General features: G+C 37.6%; 1 protein-coding gene across 2 annotated transcripts in view; it reads right to left on the bottom strand.

Annotated features, from left to right (window-relative positions):
* The window catches only part of WDR41 (WD repeat domain 41), a 74,180-nt gene that overhangs the window by 26,246 nt on the left and 29,109 nt on the right, over positions 1–18,825 (bottom strand). For both annotated transcript variants that reach the window (XM_036742270.1, XM_036742271.1), the window contains exons 3-6: positions 18,453–18,501; positions 16,278–16,409; positions 12,723–12,785; positions 7,817–7,928 (exon numbers count right to left, since the gene is read on the bottom strand). In XM_036742270.1, the coding sequence (XP_036598165.1) occupies positions 7,817–7,928; positions 12,723–12,785; positions 16,278–16,409; positions 18,453–18,501 (356 nt within the window). The remainder of the gene's footprint in view (positions 1–7,816; positions 7,929–12,722; positions 12,786–16,277; positions 16,410–18,452; positions 18,502–18,825) is intronic.

Genomic DNA, 18,825 nt, shown 5'->3' with positions numbered 1-18,825 from the left:
ACAACTGTGAAAACTAAGTTTTTTCCTATTGTCTCTTTATACGCTCCCAACCTTAGCCTCAGTGGCATCTCACGCTAAATAACTCAGCCCACTAGCCTGAACTGATGGTTTTCAAAGGCTATTAGGTAAATTTGTAAACTCCACATCCTGAAAGAATGAAATACAACATTGTGCCACTATGCAAAAATTGATTTAAATACTCTAATTTTGACTTTCTAGGAACAACTGACAAAAATATAGAATTTTTGTTAGTACCATCTTGGGATAAATGCAGAAGCTCAAGTCATTTGGAAAATGTTGCAGTGATTACTGTTTTCAGCAAAGAAGAAAATATTACATATTGGGCTTGGAATAGCCAAAACTGCCGGCAATAATTCATTTTTAAGGTATTTTTAAAATATATGGTGAAAAGAGAGACAGCATGGCATAGTGAATAGAATAATAGTCAGTCACAATGACTTGAATTCAAATCTTGTCTCTTTTGATTCTAATTGTTGGACGAAGGACAAGTCTTTTTAAAAACTACACTAGACTCTACCATCCCCTCTAGCTACTTCCCTACATTTTTCCTCCATTAGTAGCCAAATTCCTAGGGAAAAAACTACCTATGTTCATTAAGCCCATTCCTTCTCTTTTTACTCCTTAACCTTCTGCAATCTGGATTTCCAACCTCCTTACCCACCTGAAAAGTTCTCTCCAAAGTTATCAATGACCTTTTTTAAGAATAAATTTTATTATTGTTTTATATCACATTGTTTTCCACTTTATCTTTCTATCTCACCCCCTTCCAGACTGCCTTACAATGAATAACTTTTTTTTTAAAAAGTCCACAAAACTAAACAACATCAAAAAAGTCTGACAGTCTATGCAGTATTACTACAGCCACAGTACCTTACTTCTGCAAAGAAGCGTAAGGGGATTATTCTCAATCTCCTTTGAAGTGAAGGTTGGTTATTCTACTTTTGCTGTTTTCAGTTTCAATTGTTTTGTCGTTACTCTTTCTATTTACATTGTTATAGTCATGTTTTCTTGGTTCTTCTGATTTCACTTTGCATCAGTTCATATAAGTCTTTCCATGCCTCTTTGTAGTAGTCATCATGCTCATTTTTTCTTGTAGCATGGTACATTCATGGACCACAATTTGTTTAGCTATTCTCTAATCGATAGGCTTCATTTCCATGTCTTTGCTACCACAAAATTACTGCTGTAGATATTTTGGTGTAAATAAGGCCATTCTTTTTGTCCCTGACCTCCTTAGGGAATATGCCTACCAGGGAAATCTCTGGGCCAAAAAGTATGGACATTTCAGTTGCTTTCTTGGTCTAGTTCCCAACTGTTTTCCAGCGTGGTTGTACACAATTCACAGCTCTACCAACAAGGCATAGCTATCTTTCTACAACCCCTTTTACACTAAACTTTACTATTGTTTTGATTTGCACTTTTCTTATTAGCAATTTAGCAAAAAATTCTTTCATATCATTATGAATAGTTTGCAATTCTTCTTTTGAGAAATGTTTGTTGATATCAGTTGACCACATGCACTGGCTTTTGGGCTTATTTATTTCTATTAGCTGCCTATATGCCTTGGATAACAATGGCCTTTCTTCGATCCTAACCCTGGGATTCTGTGACACAGCTCTGTCTCCCTTGGTTCTCTTCCGGCCTATCACAGTATCTCTTGCATTTGGCCCCCGCTCGCCAACCACACAGTCATCATCCTACGTCAGCCCCTCGTCACCTCTTGCCTAGACTCTTGCATTAGCCTCCTAATTGTTGTGGAGGTAGAAAGGGCAAGATGTGACAACAGACTAGGTAAGTGAGATAGGAGATGGTGATGAGTGGAGGATAATGCCAAGGTTACAAACCTGGATAGCAGTGCTTCTGACAAAACCAAGAATATGTAGAAGAGAAGAGGGTTTAGGGACAAAGATATGATTTCAGTTTGGGATATGCTGATTTTGAGATGTTTCCAGAACGCTCAGTTTGAAGTATCCAATAGACAACTGCTAATAAGCCTCAAGTTCATGGAAGAGACTAGAGCTGTATACGAGTCACAAAGATGTAATTAAACTCATGGAAGCTGACTGAGAGAGAGAGACACACACAAAGGGAGAGATAGAGAGAGAGAGAGACAAAGAGACAGACAGAGAGGCAAAGAGAGAGACAGACAGGGACAAAGAGAGAAAAAGAGACAGAGAACACATGGAGAAGAAGACCTGAGACAGAACCTTGGAGAATACTCAGGGTAAGAGATTATGATGTGAATAATGAGCCAGCAAAAAAGATGGTGCAGAAAAGGGGAGGCAAACAGGAGAAAATTTCACAAAAATCCAGAAAAGAAAGGGTATCAGAGAGAACATGGTCAACATTGTCAAACTGTCAAATGCAGCAGATTAGTTGAAAAGGATGAAAACTAAAAGAAGACCATCAGGTCTGGCAATTAGATCACTGGTAACTTTGGAGAGAACAGTTTCAATTGTGGGATGAAGACGGAAGCCAGCTTGTTTCCAACCTCATCCTACAGTTAAGGAGTGAGAGGAGAGGAAATGGAGGCAGCCAGACAGTTTTCTCAAGGAGTCTGGCTGCAAAAGAGAGGATATATATATAAACAGGATAAAAGTTTGTCGAGTAGGGTAATGAAGGTCTTTTAAGGATGGGGAAGAGTTAGAGATGTTTGAAGACAGTAAGCAAGGGAGCAGCAGATAGGGAGTGATTGTTGATTTAGGGGCTGAAGGAGAAGACTGGACAGAAGGGAATCGAGGGCACGTGTGAGGAAGGGTTGGCCTTGGCAAGGAAAAAGCCTAACTCAGGTCATTTCCTCTAAAAGCTGTGACCTGAAGATGAATGTTATAAACTGCGGTTCTCACCAGTTCTCTCGGCCTTGGTCTTTCCAGTCTGGTGATTTAGCCACCTCCAAGTCCCACCTGCAGATAGCTATGTGGTGCAGTGGATAGAACAGTGAACCTGGAGTCAAGAAGACCTGAGTTCAAATCCTGTCTCAGATACTTACTAGCTGGACAAGTCACTTAACCCTGTTTGCCTCAGTTTCCTCATTTGGAAAATGAGCTGGAGAAGGAAATAGCAAGCCTCTCCAGTATCTTTGTCAAGAAAACCCCAAATGAAGTCACCAAGACTTGGACTCGAGTGAACAACAACAGAACTAAAGAATTTTCTCAAAATTCAGTTTACCTTTGAATCAGCAAGGAATGATCAAGTTCTTAGGTTGAGAAACTTTTTTCCTCTAGCAGAAAAAGAAAAAAAGCTGAAGCTCCTCTTAGCTTTAAGTACCTTGCTGAGATTCATGTGTGAACAAAGTGGGAACTTTTTGTTTTTTAATTTTTTTTGAAATGTAAATGCAGCTGCACAAGCTGCATTCTCTACTGAAGATCCTAACTGTGAGAGTAGTTGCATGTGGGCATAGTCAGCCTTTTGAGGGCCAGGCCTTACCCATGCTCCTAGAATTTGGGGATTTCTTAAAACCTGTACTGAAGGAACTTGAGGGAACTTTTTACATGGCAATTGAGAGACCACTGGGAAGCTGTGACATGTGGACTGTATTAGGTCTTTTTTGGAATAAGGCACAAAGGAAGCACTTGAGAGGACAATGCTTGATTCTTCCTAAGAGTTCCAAGACCTTTACGGATTGAGGATATAGATAGATATACCCCACAATGCACAGAAGCATTGCATCAATTTTAAAAAATCTCCCCTTTTCTTCTCTCTCACCTACTCTCTCCCTCCTTCCTCCTTTCCCCCCACCCCTGTCTTTCTGTCTCTGTCTCTCTCCAAATGCCCTAGGAACAGGCACTGCCAAGGACAGTGGTAAAGATCCTTCACTTGCTATAATCTAAAACTGATAGGGACTGGCGAATCATGGGATGGTAATAGGGAGGGAGAAGGAAGTGACAGTGTCTAGTTGGTCTCACAGAAGAGAGGAGGGGCATTGATTTGATATTCCTCCTGCAACAGTACCCCTAGAGAAGTGGAGGTCCTGACTGGTGGGAAAGGGAACTTTTGGTGGGAGGTTATACAAGGCAATTCTTGGTATCGATTTTAGCCTTATAATAAGCTGTCTGCAATAACGTCATGAGGAACAGTGACTGTAGGAAGTATCATCATCTTTATCATAGCCATGATGTCCCTGGTGCTGACACCTATTTACACTGAGAAACCTTCACCATGAACTGAAAAGATCTGGCATCGCTCAGCCGCACAGATCTAGTCATTTGGATCCAGGACTCATTTCTGTTGAAATGGAAAGGAAAAGTCTGGAAAAGTTCTCTCATGTTCAGTCACTGCCTCATTGCTAACTCTTCCTGTATCCAAAAATGTGAGGACCATCCCTCTCTCTGAGGTGAAAACTGACCTGCAGCTTAATATGCACTGGTGTAAACATGACACGACACCCAGATAACTAGAACTGCTTTAAGATGAACAAAATCAGACTTCCACCACTCCCACGGGAACTGTAATAAGAAGATACCAGCATAGGCTTGGGTTCCAATTCTGGCTCTGCTATCACCCAGCTCTATGATCTTGGGTGAGTTCCCCTTTAGAGGCCTCAATTTCTGCATCTATGAAATGAAAGGCCTGGACTAGATGACTTCTAACAGTCTGTGGTTCTAAACATCAACTTTTAAATAGACTCTGAAACTGGGAACAGGCATTTTTAGAATATTATTTTTAAAGTGCTATAGGCATTTTTAAAGTATTAATTTTTAATCAGGCCAGTTTCTTTACTTGAATTATCTGTGAAAAATTCTGGAAGTGAAATGAAGTATAAAGATAATAGCCTACCCTATCCTCCTCCCCAGAAAATGGGAAAGCCTCCCATTTACAAAATCCTCAGTTTACTTCTGCAGGTAAGAAATAGAATTCCATTCCAGCCCATTATTTTACTTTCTTCAAAGGAAACTTTTGGCATTCACATTCCTCTCCTTCATTCCTGGCATAACCACAACCACACAGCCCCAAATAAGAGCACAGGTAGAGCTGCAAGAAAACACGCCAAGATTCCCACAGAGGAAGCGCCTCTGCCTGCCACCTCCCTGAGCAGAGGGCTCTTCTGAGGCCCAGATACAAAGAAGTAGGAGTTCCAAAAGTCTGGAGGCAGCCAGAGCTCTACTTCAGGTGGCAGTCAGTTATCTGACTACAGAGCATCAGCAACACATCTTCTGCCCTCTGCTTTTTTGAAAATTATGTTGCTGTCTCTTTACCAAAATCCTCTTCCGGTGCTTCACAACGACATGAAGGCAGCCCTGGGCTCCTGGAGGCTATTTCAGTGGAGGGCTATCTCTGCAGATCCTACCTCGCTGGCTAGGCTTCAAGAGATGGGCCTGGCAATGAACTCTCACTCTCATTTAAGGTGCAGCCTACATTAAATTCACAGAAGCTCATCACCAGGCTGGTTATGGGTGACGAATTTTTCAACCACAGCAGCTCTTGAAGACCACCTGTTGTTGTTCAGTCATTTCAGATGTGTCCAACTCTTTGTGACTCCATTTGAGGTTTTCTGCAAAGATACTAGAGTGCCTTGCTATTTTCTTCTCCAGCTCATTTTATAGATGAGGAACTAAGGCAAACAGGGTTAAGTGACTTGCTTGGGGCCACACAGATAGTAAGCATCTGAGGCCAGATTTGAATCTTCCTGAGACCAGGCCTAACACTCTAGCCACTGTGCCACCTAGCTGCCCCAAAGACCAACTGTGAAATTACATAATGTTTGCAATCTGTCAGTGGTGAGAGTATCCACACTGATGAAATCACAGATCCTTAAAATATGGAATATGTTGCTGTCACCTCTCTAACGGTAACTGGATAGATCAAGGTGGTTATTAGGTTCCACCATCTTGAACCTAAAGCTATAATCCATATGAATTCTAGCTCAAATGATTACAACTCCCAGGTCATGTAACAAAACATTCCCTATATCCACTTCCAAAAATGGAGTTAGTGTAATAGCAATCCTGACGTTTCAAAATTTTTGGCATTCTACAACTCAGAGAAGGAAGTGACAGTGATTTCTACTTAAAGTTCCACTTTTATTGTACAGTAAAAATACCTAATGGGAAAGTAAGCTAATTGTATTCATTGGCCAACTACAGAAAGATCAAACTCTTAAAGCTAACGACTGTCTTCTTTGTTTCCCTCTGGACAGAAAAACTACTACTTTAAAAACAACTGCCCTATACATGGAGCTAGAGTTATAAAAGTAGTGTTATGAGACAGAGGGGCTAATAGCAAAATCTCTTCACTACCGACTGCCTGGCATTGTGGCAACAGGAAAACTGGAGCATTGTGGCAACAGGAAAACATCACAATTCACTGGCCTGGAGTCTTTTCAAAGTTTTCTAATGGATTCCACCTTCACATGAAATACTCCTTATTTAAAGGTTTCTGTTACCCCTTGGGACCTCTGACAAACTGACCCACACTGTGATCACATAATGGCTAAGGCCCAGATACCGGCTCACTGATGAAAGGAAGAATGGCATGGTATCTGATTTTTCCATTAACACATATGACGTTTTCTTAAACATTATTTCACAATACAGCTACCAATAATTTGCTGGAAAAGATGCAGAGAGAACCACATGCCTGTGTGAGAAACAGAAAGGAAAATTTGGATGTAAACGAAGAGACATACCTTACGATAATAGCAGAGAGTAGAGAGGTATGCTCTAGATTCAAACGAGGTTGTTAGTAACAAAACCTTGAGGCGGGAGGTTAAATTGCAATACCTGGTAGTGTTTGTGTATATACATGTGCTAAGCCATCTCATTATTTTTCTGATATTTTATAATATCTATGTGGAGTAAAGGCTAGTTCCAACTGTGAGCTACAAATGTGGTTCACAGTACTCACGCTGCCTATAAAACTTCAACAAGGTATACAATATTATTCTTCCCAGTGTGCCTGTAAGCTCTTTGGATTACTTTGGCACAGTGTATTTTTAACAATACAACACACATTTTCAAGTTGTCACTTAAATGTACTGATTTTTATTCAAATAAATGAATGAATCCTTATCATCACCAGACTAAAGTGAATAACTTATTCATGTAGCATTTTAAGCTTGCAAAGTACTTTATGTGCATCATTTCACAACAGCTAGAGGAGGGAGTTCTTTACATTTTACAAATGAGGACACAGAGGCTAAATGCCTCAGGTGCATAGGATCCTAGATCTGGAGCTGAAAGGTAACCTGAGTGGCCATCTAAATTCAACTGTCCTCATTTTACAGATGAAGACGATGACCCCCAGAGAGGATAAATCACTTGTCCACTGGTAGTAACCATTAGAAACTAGACTAGAATCCAAACCATCTGACTCTAGAGGTGGTGCTCTTTCTATGGTACAGCCATGCCTAGGGTTACACAGCTAATAGTTGACAGTAAGAATAATTATGCAATTCAAAATTCAGAATAACAGGATTTTGTTGGTGAATTCACCAATAGAAGAATTTCAAAAATAAGTCCACTTTTTAAAAATTGACATCTTCTTCAGGGTCCACGCTTCAGCCAATTCTCTTTATGGAAGACCCTCATATAGTCATGAAACCCAATGCAGTAAGGTCTATCTCTCCAGACCTAAAATGCTAAATGCTGAAAGGCAGCATATGAATACAACTTTTCTCATCCACTGAACAAATGAGAATGTCCTTTCACTTTTAAGAACTGGGTGGAGGGGATGGGGGCAGGAGGAGCTGAGGAGAGCGTCCAGAGTTTTTCCTTTCCACAGTTACTAGGGAAATAATAATGGTGGAAAGTTTCTAGGAAGAACAATTGTGCCTTCAAGCGTCAGTATTTACTTTTACCTGTATCAAAGAGGTGACTAGTCTTACACAGGAGATCTAATTCTCGGTTCCAAACACAGAGGTCACTACCACCAGACAGCCAAACATCCAGTCTCTGAAGAACTGTCAAACACTGGAGAAGCAAATATTTGGAATGTATTAAATGCAAAAAATAGCACTCATGCTAAAATAAATTTCCATTTGAATAAAACTGAAAAATAAAACAAAGATTCTCAGAATCCTTTAAGTAAATCTCAACATTTCTACGAACAAGGTAATGTTTGGGGAAATGACGATAAATGTTCACAAAATGCTAAGCATTCCAGCTCCGAGATCCACAAAACCATTCACATTTCAACATTGTCTCTCTCCCCTCCCTCCAATTTTCCAATGTATTCTCTTCCTAAGACCAAGAGAAAGATAAAATGCAACTAGAGGTAGATAAAGTCTCCCAGGACCCCTATGTGTAATGAGAAGACAATACTTTTGGAATGCCTGCAACTAAGCTATTAAAACATATTTCTCCTACGGCTTAAGTGAACCATCATTGAATTTTAGCTATAAATTGAGTTCCATAATAACATTAACAACCTCCCATTTAAAATAGTAGTGTTTAGTATAGAAATATTATTGACTGAGTAGTTTTACAAGAAAACCCCATTTAGAGCACTTTGCCATATCATTGATCCAGTTACAGTGAGGGGCGAATCATGGGCACTTATTTAGGTAGAGTATATTTCTCTATAGAGAAAATGTAAAGTACATAAAGCAGATGACAGATGAGGCAAATGGTAGCATCACAATAAGAGTTAAACTTTGCCTCCTAGGTCCCATAACAGAATTATAACATAATTCTCTACTATGTAATTCATCTATTTAGTCCTAGATATTATTCCTTTTAAAAAAATTATGGAATTTAAAAAATTTTATATCACCTACATTTCCCAATGTACTTCTCCCTGTCCCTCTCCCAGAGAGTCATTTACAACAAATTAAAAAAGAAAAACAATTTGGCAAAACTAACCACCATACCAAAAAAGACTGACACTTATATGCAGTGTTTCACACTCATTGTCAGTCCCTCACCTCTGCAAAGAAGTGGAAGATAGCATATCTTATATATCTTCTTCAGGACCAACTTTGATCATTACAATTTCACAGAACTCAATTTCAACTGTTTGTTTTTTTCCACTTACATAGATACCTATGTAAATCATTGTGTATATCATTTTCCTATTTCTGCTTAGTTCACTCTGTATCAGTTCTCATAATAATTATATCTAACACTTCTACAGTGTACTTTAGGGTTTGCAAAATGCTTTACATATTATCCAATTTGATATATCTTCCCATGCTTCTCTGCATCCCTCACATCTGTTGTGCCCTTGGTACAGTACCATTCCTTTGCATTCATGTGCCACAATCTGTTGAGCCATTCTCCAGGCCATGGGTATCTACTTTGTTTCCAGTTTGTTCACTTGTTTTTGACTGGACTTTATACCCTCCTCTAGCTTTTGGATCTCCTCAAATGACATATATTATTAATAAACAATTTCACTCCATCTACTCCCCCCCACACACACTTCCTTAACCTCTCCTTTTTCTTTTGAATGAGGAATACTCAACCCTTTCTAGAGCCATGTTCCAGGCATTGGTCTCAACTTTACAGAAAGCCAAATTTGCCTCTTTACTTTAGGATCTCTGGTTCCCTTATTTGTTACCCATAATTTGTATATAAACATTTAAGGCTGTGGGTTTTATTGCTGGCTCCTTTTTTTAATGTTACATCCTGTGAATTTCTAGCTATTCGCAAAGCTACTTTTCTTCCAACATTGTGACTACTGTCTTTGTATAGAGTTGTACCTGTCTGAATCAGTAGTGACTGGTACTCATTATGACAAATGTTGAGTTTTCTGTCACATTTTGGATACATACCCCAGGAAAACAGATAATCTCTTTTTTGTTACCATCAGGTTGACAAATAGCTGACTCAAATAACTCTTTGCAGGGCGTCACCAACCACCACTCCTTATCTCTTCTTCCCCTAACCTTATTAGATGACCTTTCCTCCCCAATCTCCTGCAGCCCTATCACAGCATTCTTTGGAGGCCATACTGCTACTGCATCCTTACAGCTTCCAGTGCCCTTCTTGGGAGGAAAAGTCTCATTTTTACTGATTCTTTGTGCAACAGCCTACCACTTTCCAATCTCCTGACAGATCAGGATTCCATTCCCTTTTCAGATCCTTTCTCTTATTCACATTTAAAGTTTCTTCCATTAAAAAAATGAACATTTCCTTAATGACCTGGAGAACAGAGATGTGCTTCTTGATCCCTTTGCCTTCTATTCTAGGAGAGACACTAGCTTCCTTTTTGAACATAGATAACAGTCCCCAGGTTGGGGCAGAAAAACAAACACTGCACATTCTTTGCAGATCAGCGCAAAATTCTTTGTTTTTCATCCTTTCTAGCAGTGGGAATCTCAGTCATAAGCTGTTCTTGCTCTCAGCTTCCCTGCAGGGCTGCTGTGGCAAACTGCTCCTTAACTGTGAAGTGACAGTGCTGGACCAGATGACCACCAGAGTCCCTTCCAACTCTAGACCTTAAGATCCTAAGTGCCAAAGGAACGCTTTATTTCCAGTTCTCTCCTAACTCCAAGGCAAGCAGTTTCTTGACTAAAACATTCAGTTTGTGTTAGAGAACTAGTAGACCTTTTACAACATGCCAAGTGAAGATGGATTAAAAACAGGCATTGTAAGGAAAATATGTTTCTAAAAATCTTCTAAAGAAGTCCACTGATTCACTCCCCATGCAGTGACATTAGAGTAAGACTCTAAGCTCTATAAAGGCAGAGACAGTATATTCATCTCCCTGATGATCTAGTAAAGGGCTTCATTGTTTACTGAATTAAACACACTTTTAATTAAACTAGTTCCTACAATATTTTCCACAGTAAATGAAAGCAGAGAGACAAAGAATGTTTTTGTCTCATCTTTAAATACATATACACACATATCTTCCCTTACCCCTTAGCACTTTCAAACATATACTAGCCTTTGGAAATTTGAATAATATAGTTTTTTTTAAAATAATAATTACCTTTTCAGAATTACCTTTTCAGGAATTTAAAGGTAAATGATATTTTGGACTGAATAATTTTAGACCATGTAAACTGATAGATTTGAAAGAAGTCAGTGTTTTAATTAGAATCTTTAAAGAAAATGCTATGTTACTACTATCATATAGCTCACTGATGTTTTAGTAAATATAACTTTTTTCATCAGAGAAATTAGTCTTATGGTTTTTAAATAACCACATGAGATGTTACTTTTTTTTAAGAAAAGAGGTGATACTGACTTCTGATATATCAAGATTCTTTTTTTTTTTGGAGGACTGTTTGCTACATTATCCCACTTGTTATTCTTTAAAATGATAAATTCATTCAATTACATAAGCATTTATTAAGCACATATTATGTGCCAAAGGCAGCTATGTGGTACAGTGGATAGAGTACCAGGCCTGAAATCAAGAAGACTCATCTTCCTGAGTTCAAATCTGGCTTCAGACTTACTAGCCGTGTGACTCCGGGCAAGTCACTTCACTATGTTTGCCTGAATTTCCTCATCTGTAAAATGAGCTGGAGAAGGAAATGGCAAACCACTACAGTAGTTTTGCCAAGAAAACCCCAAAATGGGTCAAGAACAGCTAAACGGGACTGAAACAACTGAACAACATTATGTGCCAACTGCCATGCAGGCTGCTAGACAATAGTAAATCTCATGTGGCTTTATCAAGAAGCTTGTTTTCCCAAACTTCCTAATTGGATTCAGAAGCCAAACCGTTCCCAGACAACTTTTGTTTTTTGCTACTATTAATAACAGTAGCAGCAAAGAACAGAAAAAACCTATTAGCTCATTAATTGATGTTAGGAGTCTAACTGGTTAAGCAAAACCATTCCTCTAATCCTGAAATGAGACCAAATGGAAAGTGAGAGAGATGTCAATAATATTTGCTTAAAAGGGAGAAAATTAAAAGAAGGCAGTCATTTACTTCTGTACAGTCATATACCATGAATGAAATTAACATATGCTGGATGCCCAGAAGTAGCTTTCAGACTGGCACCAAGTATCACGTACCTTCTTCCAGGCATTCTCTTCTACTCTAATTCCGAACCTTCTAGCTGTACATGTGGATGACGATAATAGAGGAAAAGAGAGCCAAACCCCTTTATTCATTAATTATAATACTTAAGGGTAAACACCAGGCCAGTCCATGTTACTCACAGATTCATTCACTCCTGAGCAGCTGCAAATGTCCTTCAAGATGAGGAACAAGGACTCAAGAGGTTGTACTCACTTCTGGAGTCCAGCTATGCTTATCAGAGAATGTTTCCAGGATCCCCTCATGTTTTTAGCCAAGAAATGAGTACCATAATAAAATTGATCTTCCAAGCATTTATTTTTACCCTATTGCCTCAGTGTATTCCAGAGGTATGGGGAAGAGCTTGGACAACCCCCTCCTCCTCTTGCCTACTCTTACACCCCTCATTCACCATCTGAGTGGGATAAACTGGTACCCAGGCACCCACTTCTTTGAGGGAACAATATGCTTTCTGGCAGCAGAATCATCTGGGGATTCTTTTTCAATAAATGGGGCTAACACAGGATTGAGACTTCCCTGGATTAGTGCCTGAGAAAACCCCATGACCTTCAGCAGTAAATACTCTCACCCTTGAGCCTGGGAGAAACAGATGAAACCTATCAACCTTACCTATACTCACAAAATGCACAATCTTCAAAGAACTGCAGGTTTATACAAAGCAATGTACTATGTAGGAATTTTCATTTTATCTGTTTCATGATTTAATATTTCTCAGACAAAGCAATAAAAGCAAATTATATACCACCAGTATCACCCCCAACATTTACCTTGACAGTGGAATGGAAGCATGATACTTTCTGAACTTGTCTGCCGGTATCACAATCCCAAATCTGAATTTGTTAAGGAAATGCAAAGTAATTGCTGAACACCATTTGGTCTTTATTATGAGATGCCTATTTTGTAACTGTTTTAAATATCAAAAGTTTCTCCTTTTGGTTATAATTCATTTTTAAGTATCTTTAAGCATTTTAAAAAACTCTAGTGTTTTTAATACTATAGAAGTAACTTCACATATTAGCTCACAGTAGAGTGGCAGGGCTGTCATCTGCAACAATATGTTTAGAAATATCATTATTTTTTAAACTTTCTTTTCAATCAACAAGCATTTACATTCTCTTCAAGGGAAAACCCTGACAACCGAAAAACAAAACAAAAACTTTGGAAGAAATACACAGTCAAGCAAAACAAGCCCCCATATTAGCTCTATTCAAAAACGTGTCTCTCATTCTGTATCTTGTGTCCAAAAGATATTATTACCAAATTACCAAAAACAGACAAAATAATATTTGGCCCAAGGCTATAAAAATTACATATATCACACAATTGTAGATTTGAAGCAAAAAGTGATTTTGGCATCCATCAGAACTACCTACCCCTTCATTTTGTAGTCTAGGAAATGGAAGCCAAGAGAGATAAAATAAATCCCTAGATCATACAGGTAGTAAGTGGCAGAGCCAGGATTTGAACCCACATCTTTGGGCTCCAGATCCAGTTCTCTTTCCATTACAAAAGCCAAGAATATCTCTATACTAATAAATGATCATTATCATTAATTAAGCCAAGAAGACCCTGGTTCAAGTGCTATCTCTAACACACACTGGCTGTGTGATCTAGTCACATAATTTCTTAGTGCTCTAAGCCAGAGATTCTCAAACTTTTTGGTCTTGGGACTCTTTTATACTCTTAAAAATTACTGAGGACCTCAAAGAACTTTGTTTTATGTGAGTTATATCTACCTATATTTATCATATTAAGAAATTAAAATAGACACATTTTAAAATATTTATTAATTCATTAAAATAACAATAATGAATCTATTACAGGTTAACTTAATCTATTTTGCATGAAAAAATTTATTTTCAAAACAAAAAAAGTGAGAATCACACTGTTTTACATATATTGCAAATTTCTCTAATGTCAGGCTTTAGAAGACAACTGGATTTTTCTATCTGCTTCTACATTCAATCTGCTGCATTATGTTGTTGCAACTGTAGAATCTAGCCACACAAAGATTTGTAGGTGGAAAAAGGAGGAATATTTTAACAGGCAAATAGGTAAATAGTTTAGGGCTCTCACATTCTGAGAACCTGGGCGCTCTATGACCTTTCTCAGATTCTAAGTTGCAGAGAAAGCAAGCAGAGGATATTTCATAATCTGTAAGTTCCCAAAACCAATTAAGCCACAGGACCAGACATCCTCATCCCTGTTTTTCATTATGCAAAATGCCCTCTTATCATGGTGAAAAATGCAGTGCAGATTATTTACAGATATCAAAAAGCAGTGTTTTTTGCTACATCCCTGGGAAAAAACTTTTATGTTTTTTTGTTTCTCTACTCCAAATTGGAACATACATACATATGTATATGAACAAGCAAACAGATAAAGAGATAGCTAGACAGAGACACACATATGTATATATGTACCTATGGAGAGTAAGCAAGCACATAGACATGGATAAAAAACATAAAAAAATTATAACAATTTACCCTCTATTAGTTGTTTGTGATAATTCAGCCTAATATAGTCTAAAGTTTAATTATGCATTATTCCTGAAAGAATTTTACATTAAATGAATGCTATAAAGAGACAGCAACAATGTTTAACTTACTCAGAAGAACCTTAAATAGTAAAGGAACTAATCAAACTGTTTACAAATGAGTCTTATTTATTCACCAAAGGAGGTCAAATTAGACTGTTACCTTGAAATCATAGTACTAGTAGTTAATTCAAATGGCAATGTTTACATATATACATACATATATGTATATATATATAGATATATACACATTTTTAAAGGCAATAATAATATATTTCTTTCAAAGTATCCCTGAATCATTTGACCATCCCCTTAGGATGAATCAATGAGGTTTTGTTGTATCATATGCTGCCCTTCTTTGGAAAATTTCTACCCTGAAGATTAGAAACATGGGCAAATATTATCAGATTCTGTCTTTTTTTTTTCTTTCTTTTTTTTTTTGAAGGGGGAAGGCAGGGCAATTGAGGTTAAGTGACTGGCTCAAGGTCACAAAGCTAGTAAGTATGTCAAGTGTCTAAGGCTGCTTTTGAACTCAGGTCCTCCTGACTCCAGAGACGGTGCTCTATTCACTGTGCCACCTAGCTGCCCCAGATTCTGTGTCTTAAAAGCATTTTCAAAATTTTTTAAAACTTAAGATTTTAAGTGTTCTGGGAGCTCTTTCTATTTTTTCCAAGGAAAAAAGTAACAGAACAGAGCAGAGAGGTCACCTGGGATATTGATGAGAATGCTAGCTGAAGCCAAAGGACTTGAAGTGGGGTTCTGGCTCCACTTCTTCCTCCATCTGTGTCCTTGAGAAAATCACCTCCCTTCTCTTGGCCTCAATTTCCTCATCTGTAAATGAGAAAGGCTGGACTACATTTAGTTTTCTACATACATTTATCAAAAGTGCCTATTCTGGACCAGGCACTGGGGAAACAGACAAAAAAGCAGCAGTCCCTGTCTTCAAGGAAACTTGCCTTCTAATCTTAGATGATACTAAAGATCCCTTCTAGCACTAACCTGGTTAAGTCTTTGACCCTAGGGGTAGCATCTCTTATTTTCCTCACCATAAATATTTCATTCATGTAGCAATATCCACATCTGCCAAAAAATTAAAGTGTTTCCTGCTATGGCCTATTAATGACAGGTTCTATTTTTGAAACTAATGTGAAAAACTTAAATTTGATTCCCATGCAATTCATCTTTATTTCCTTGAAGTTAAAAGAAAACCAAATCAACAATACTGAAAATGCCAGCATAAAAGTTTTGAAAGAAAATCTCACTTTCTTTTATTTAAACAAGTAAAAGAATTTAACTCAAACGGATCATCTTTGGAAAAGTATTTCGTAACAAGACAACCTGCTAGTTCTATTCAAGACTTTACAAGATAAACAACTCATCATGTGGGTACTTAATGCTTTTTAAAAGACCGATGTCGGGAAGGAGCATCAGCCTAGAGACTCAGATGACCTGGATTCAAGCTCTGCTCCTGGGTCTTCTAGTTATAGAAAACCTGTACAAAACTTTGAGTCTCGTTTTCTATATCCATAAGATGTACATAATAAGACATCCTTCCTAACTTACAGGGTTGTAGTCAAATGAGATGGTATACATAAAGACATTTTAAAACTATGCAAATGTAAACTATTACTACTGTCTCACAAAAATGAAAATATAATCATTCTCATCATACTACAGTTTTAAACTCCAGTCTCTAGAAACTCAAAGCTAACGTATCACCTCCTTGGTCTCCTAGACTTTCCATTCCCAGTAAAACTTATTCCTTTTCCTTCAGATTTAAGGATACAATAACAGTCCTATCAGCAGAAGCTGTTAAGATCAACTGACTTTTATCTTCATAAGAATCCGAGGAAGGAAATGCAGTTATAGCTGTTATTTTTTGCGTATGTCCGTGGAGCTCAAAAATCTTTTCTCCTGTCTGGAAAAAAAAATAACGTTAATAGGTTCTGATTTCATACCTTAAATAATTTTAAGTGACAATCCTAAGACGAATCACCACATAGAAAGCATCCATAAATTCTATTTCAAAATTATAACATAGAACTGAATTTTATTTCAATTGTCTACATCATAATAGAAATTTACCAAGTGATACAAACAATAACAACTAAGAAGAGCGACCAGCCACTCTTAGCTATTCCCTAATGGAGTAACGCTGCATTTTTATGTACTTGTTAAATAGATGTAAAAATAGTGCTATAGCTATGATTCATTTGTGAATCCTAAGTTATCTACATTCAATCTCTAATTTCATGAAACTTGGATATCAATTATATTATAGAATTGACAACTTTTACAGTCTTCTGATTACACCACCATTAACATAATGCCAAGATTAATATAAGCTTCTCTGTTCTTGCTAATGTAATTTAAGATCTTGTGAACAAATTTCAACAAAAATACTTCAAGTATCTATGATTTCACTGATGTTGGTACTTCTGACCTGAGACACAATGCAACCCCTATATAAATGAGTACATGATCATCAATAGCCATTATGGTCCAAAGTGCATCACCATTTGGTAAACCTGGTGACGATGGTCGATAAAAACATGCTTTGTCACCAACATGTCACCATGTATGGCTCAACAAACTGATACACTCAAAAGATTGAACCTTTGTTTCCTCAGTCACCACAGCCCGTAACAGCAGCATGTCAAAGGAAGCTCCTGAGGCACAGCCTTCAGGAATCCAAGGAAACCTCAATACTGCATTTAAAACACTTTAATACTGCTTTTAAACAAGGCCAAAGCAGGATAATATGTGTTACTAATGCCATTCTACTTTAAGAACATGCCCAATAAGCTTAAGCTGTTTCCCTCCCAGTTTGGACAACTGGACAGCACTTAAATGAAATATATAACTTCTCCAAGATTAAAAAAAAGGTGACTTTTTGCCATTAAAATGTTGCTGCATACACTATGATGAAACAGGTGTGCTGACTGGTGGGAGGCAGTCATGCTAGTAACCACAAATCAGTGGTCTGAAAGACTGGGGCCACAAAGGATGTCAATGAATAGAACTGCCAATAATAATACTCAACTTTGTCAAACTATTAAAGCTCAGTGTCATCAGATAGAGTACCACCCTGTCTTTGGAAATTAACACAATGGAGAAGCACAGTTTTGCAGGGTGGGAGAAAAACCATCTTCATGACTACAATAAAGGAAATCACCTCTAGATTTCAATATTTTACATTTACCATTCTACTAGAAAAAAAGTTTCAGGAGTTAGAATAAGTCAGATGAAAGATTGAGAAATCATCCTTATACTAACAATACTAAGGCTGCTACACGTTGTCAGATTGTTCTTAGCAGTCACTATAAATCCCGCTTATAAAAGGTGATGCATACACTTGCAAAGTCTCTATACTTTTCATTATTTTACATTGTCGTCTTCTTTTCAAAACGTTTGCCAATTTCATTTCACAGTTTCCAAAAAGTCAAATGTGACACATTCCAGGAGCTCTTCAGCTCTATTTCATTGCCTCAAACAGCAAGACAGAGTTTGACTTCTTTTATTTTTTACATTTCTTTTACGTCAGGAGAAGAGACATATAAAGGCGGCATGGTACAGTGAATAGAGAGCCTTCGTGGAGTCAAGAAGATGTGGCTTTAAATTCTGCCTCTGACACATTAGCTGTTTGACCACAAGCAACACACTTAATATCTCTGTGTAAGACTCTTCAAGGCTCTAAGACCCAGGAGAACTGCTGCATTAGAGAGTGGTATTTCTTCCTGGGGGGATTTCCACACTAATACAATCAACAAGCCTAAACCAATGTGAGGAAATGTTGGAGATTTTTTTCCTTTATATATTTATCAGAATTTGTTTGTAAAGAATAAGTACAAAAATATCAACAGTTTAATGTCTGAACGCAGAAAAGTATATAGTGCACATAATTTGACTCATATGTTTAGTTCTATTGTCGTTACATAACCCATTTAAAACCAGCACACACCTGAGCATTCCATAAAAATACAATTCCATCATCGCCAGCAGATGCAAATCTGTTGAGGGAGGAGAAAAAGTAAAGAAAGCGTCATAAGTGATAAGCACAAAGGCTGTATCTATTATCCCATAATTGCTAGTTACTAAGGCCCCTCAACCCCTGTTAATGATATTTTGATTCACTAACGTTCTCAAGTACAGATAAAATTATATTATGATTAATTGTCTTGTAGTAGAATAAATATGGTTATAATGAAACATTGCTAAAAATATAAAACAAAAGGTTGGACTAAGGTCCCTTTGTGCTCTAGAATTCTATTATTCTATGAAATCTGTCTGCAATAAGATGAAAACGAGCCAATGCCCAGTTCTTCTGTTATGAA

The sequence above is a fragment of the Trichosurus vulpecula genome, chromosome 1 (genome assembly GCF_011100635.1).
Source record: "Trichosurus vulpecula isolate mTriVul1 chromosome 1, mTriVul1.pri, whole genome shotgun sequence".
In the NCBI taxonomy this organism is placed as follows: Eukaryota; Metazoa; Chordata; class Mammalia; order Diprotodontia; family Phalangeridae; genus Trichosurus; species Trichosurus vulpecula.
Note: the sequence above shows the minus strand (reverse complement) of the source record. Positions and strands in the feature narration are given on the sequence as shown.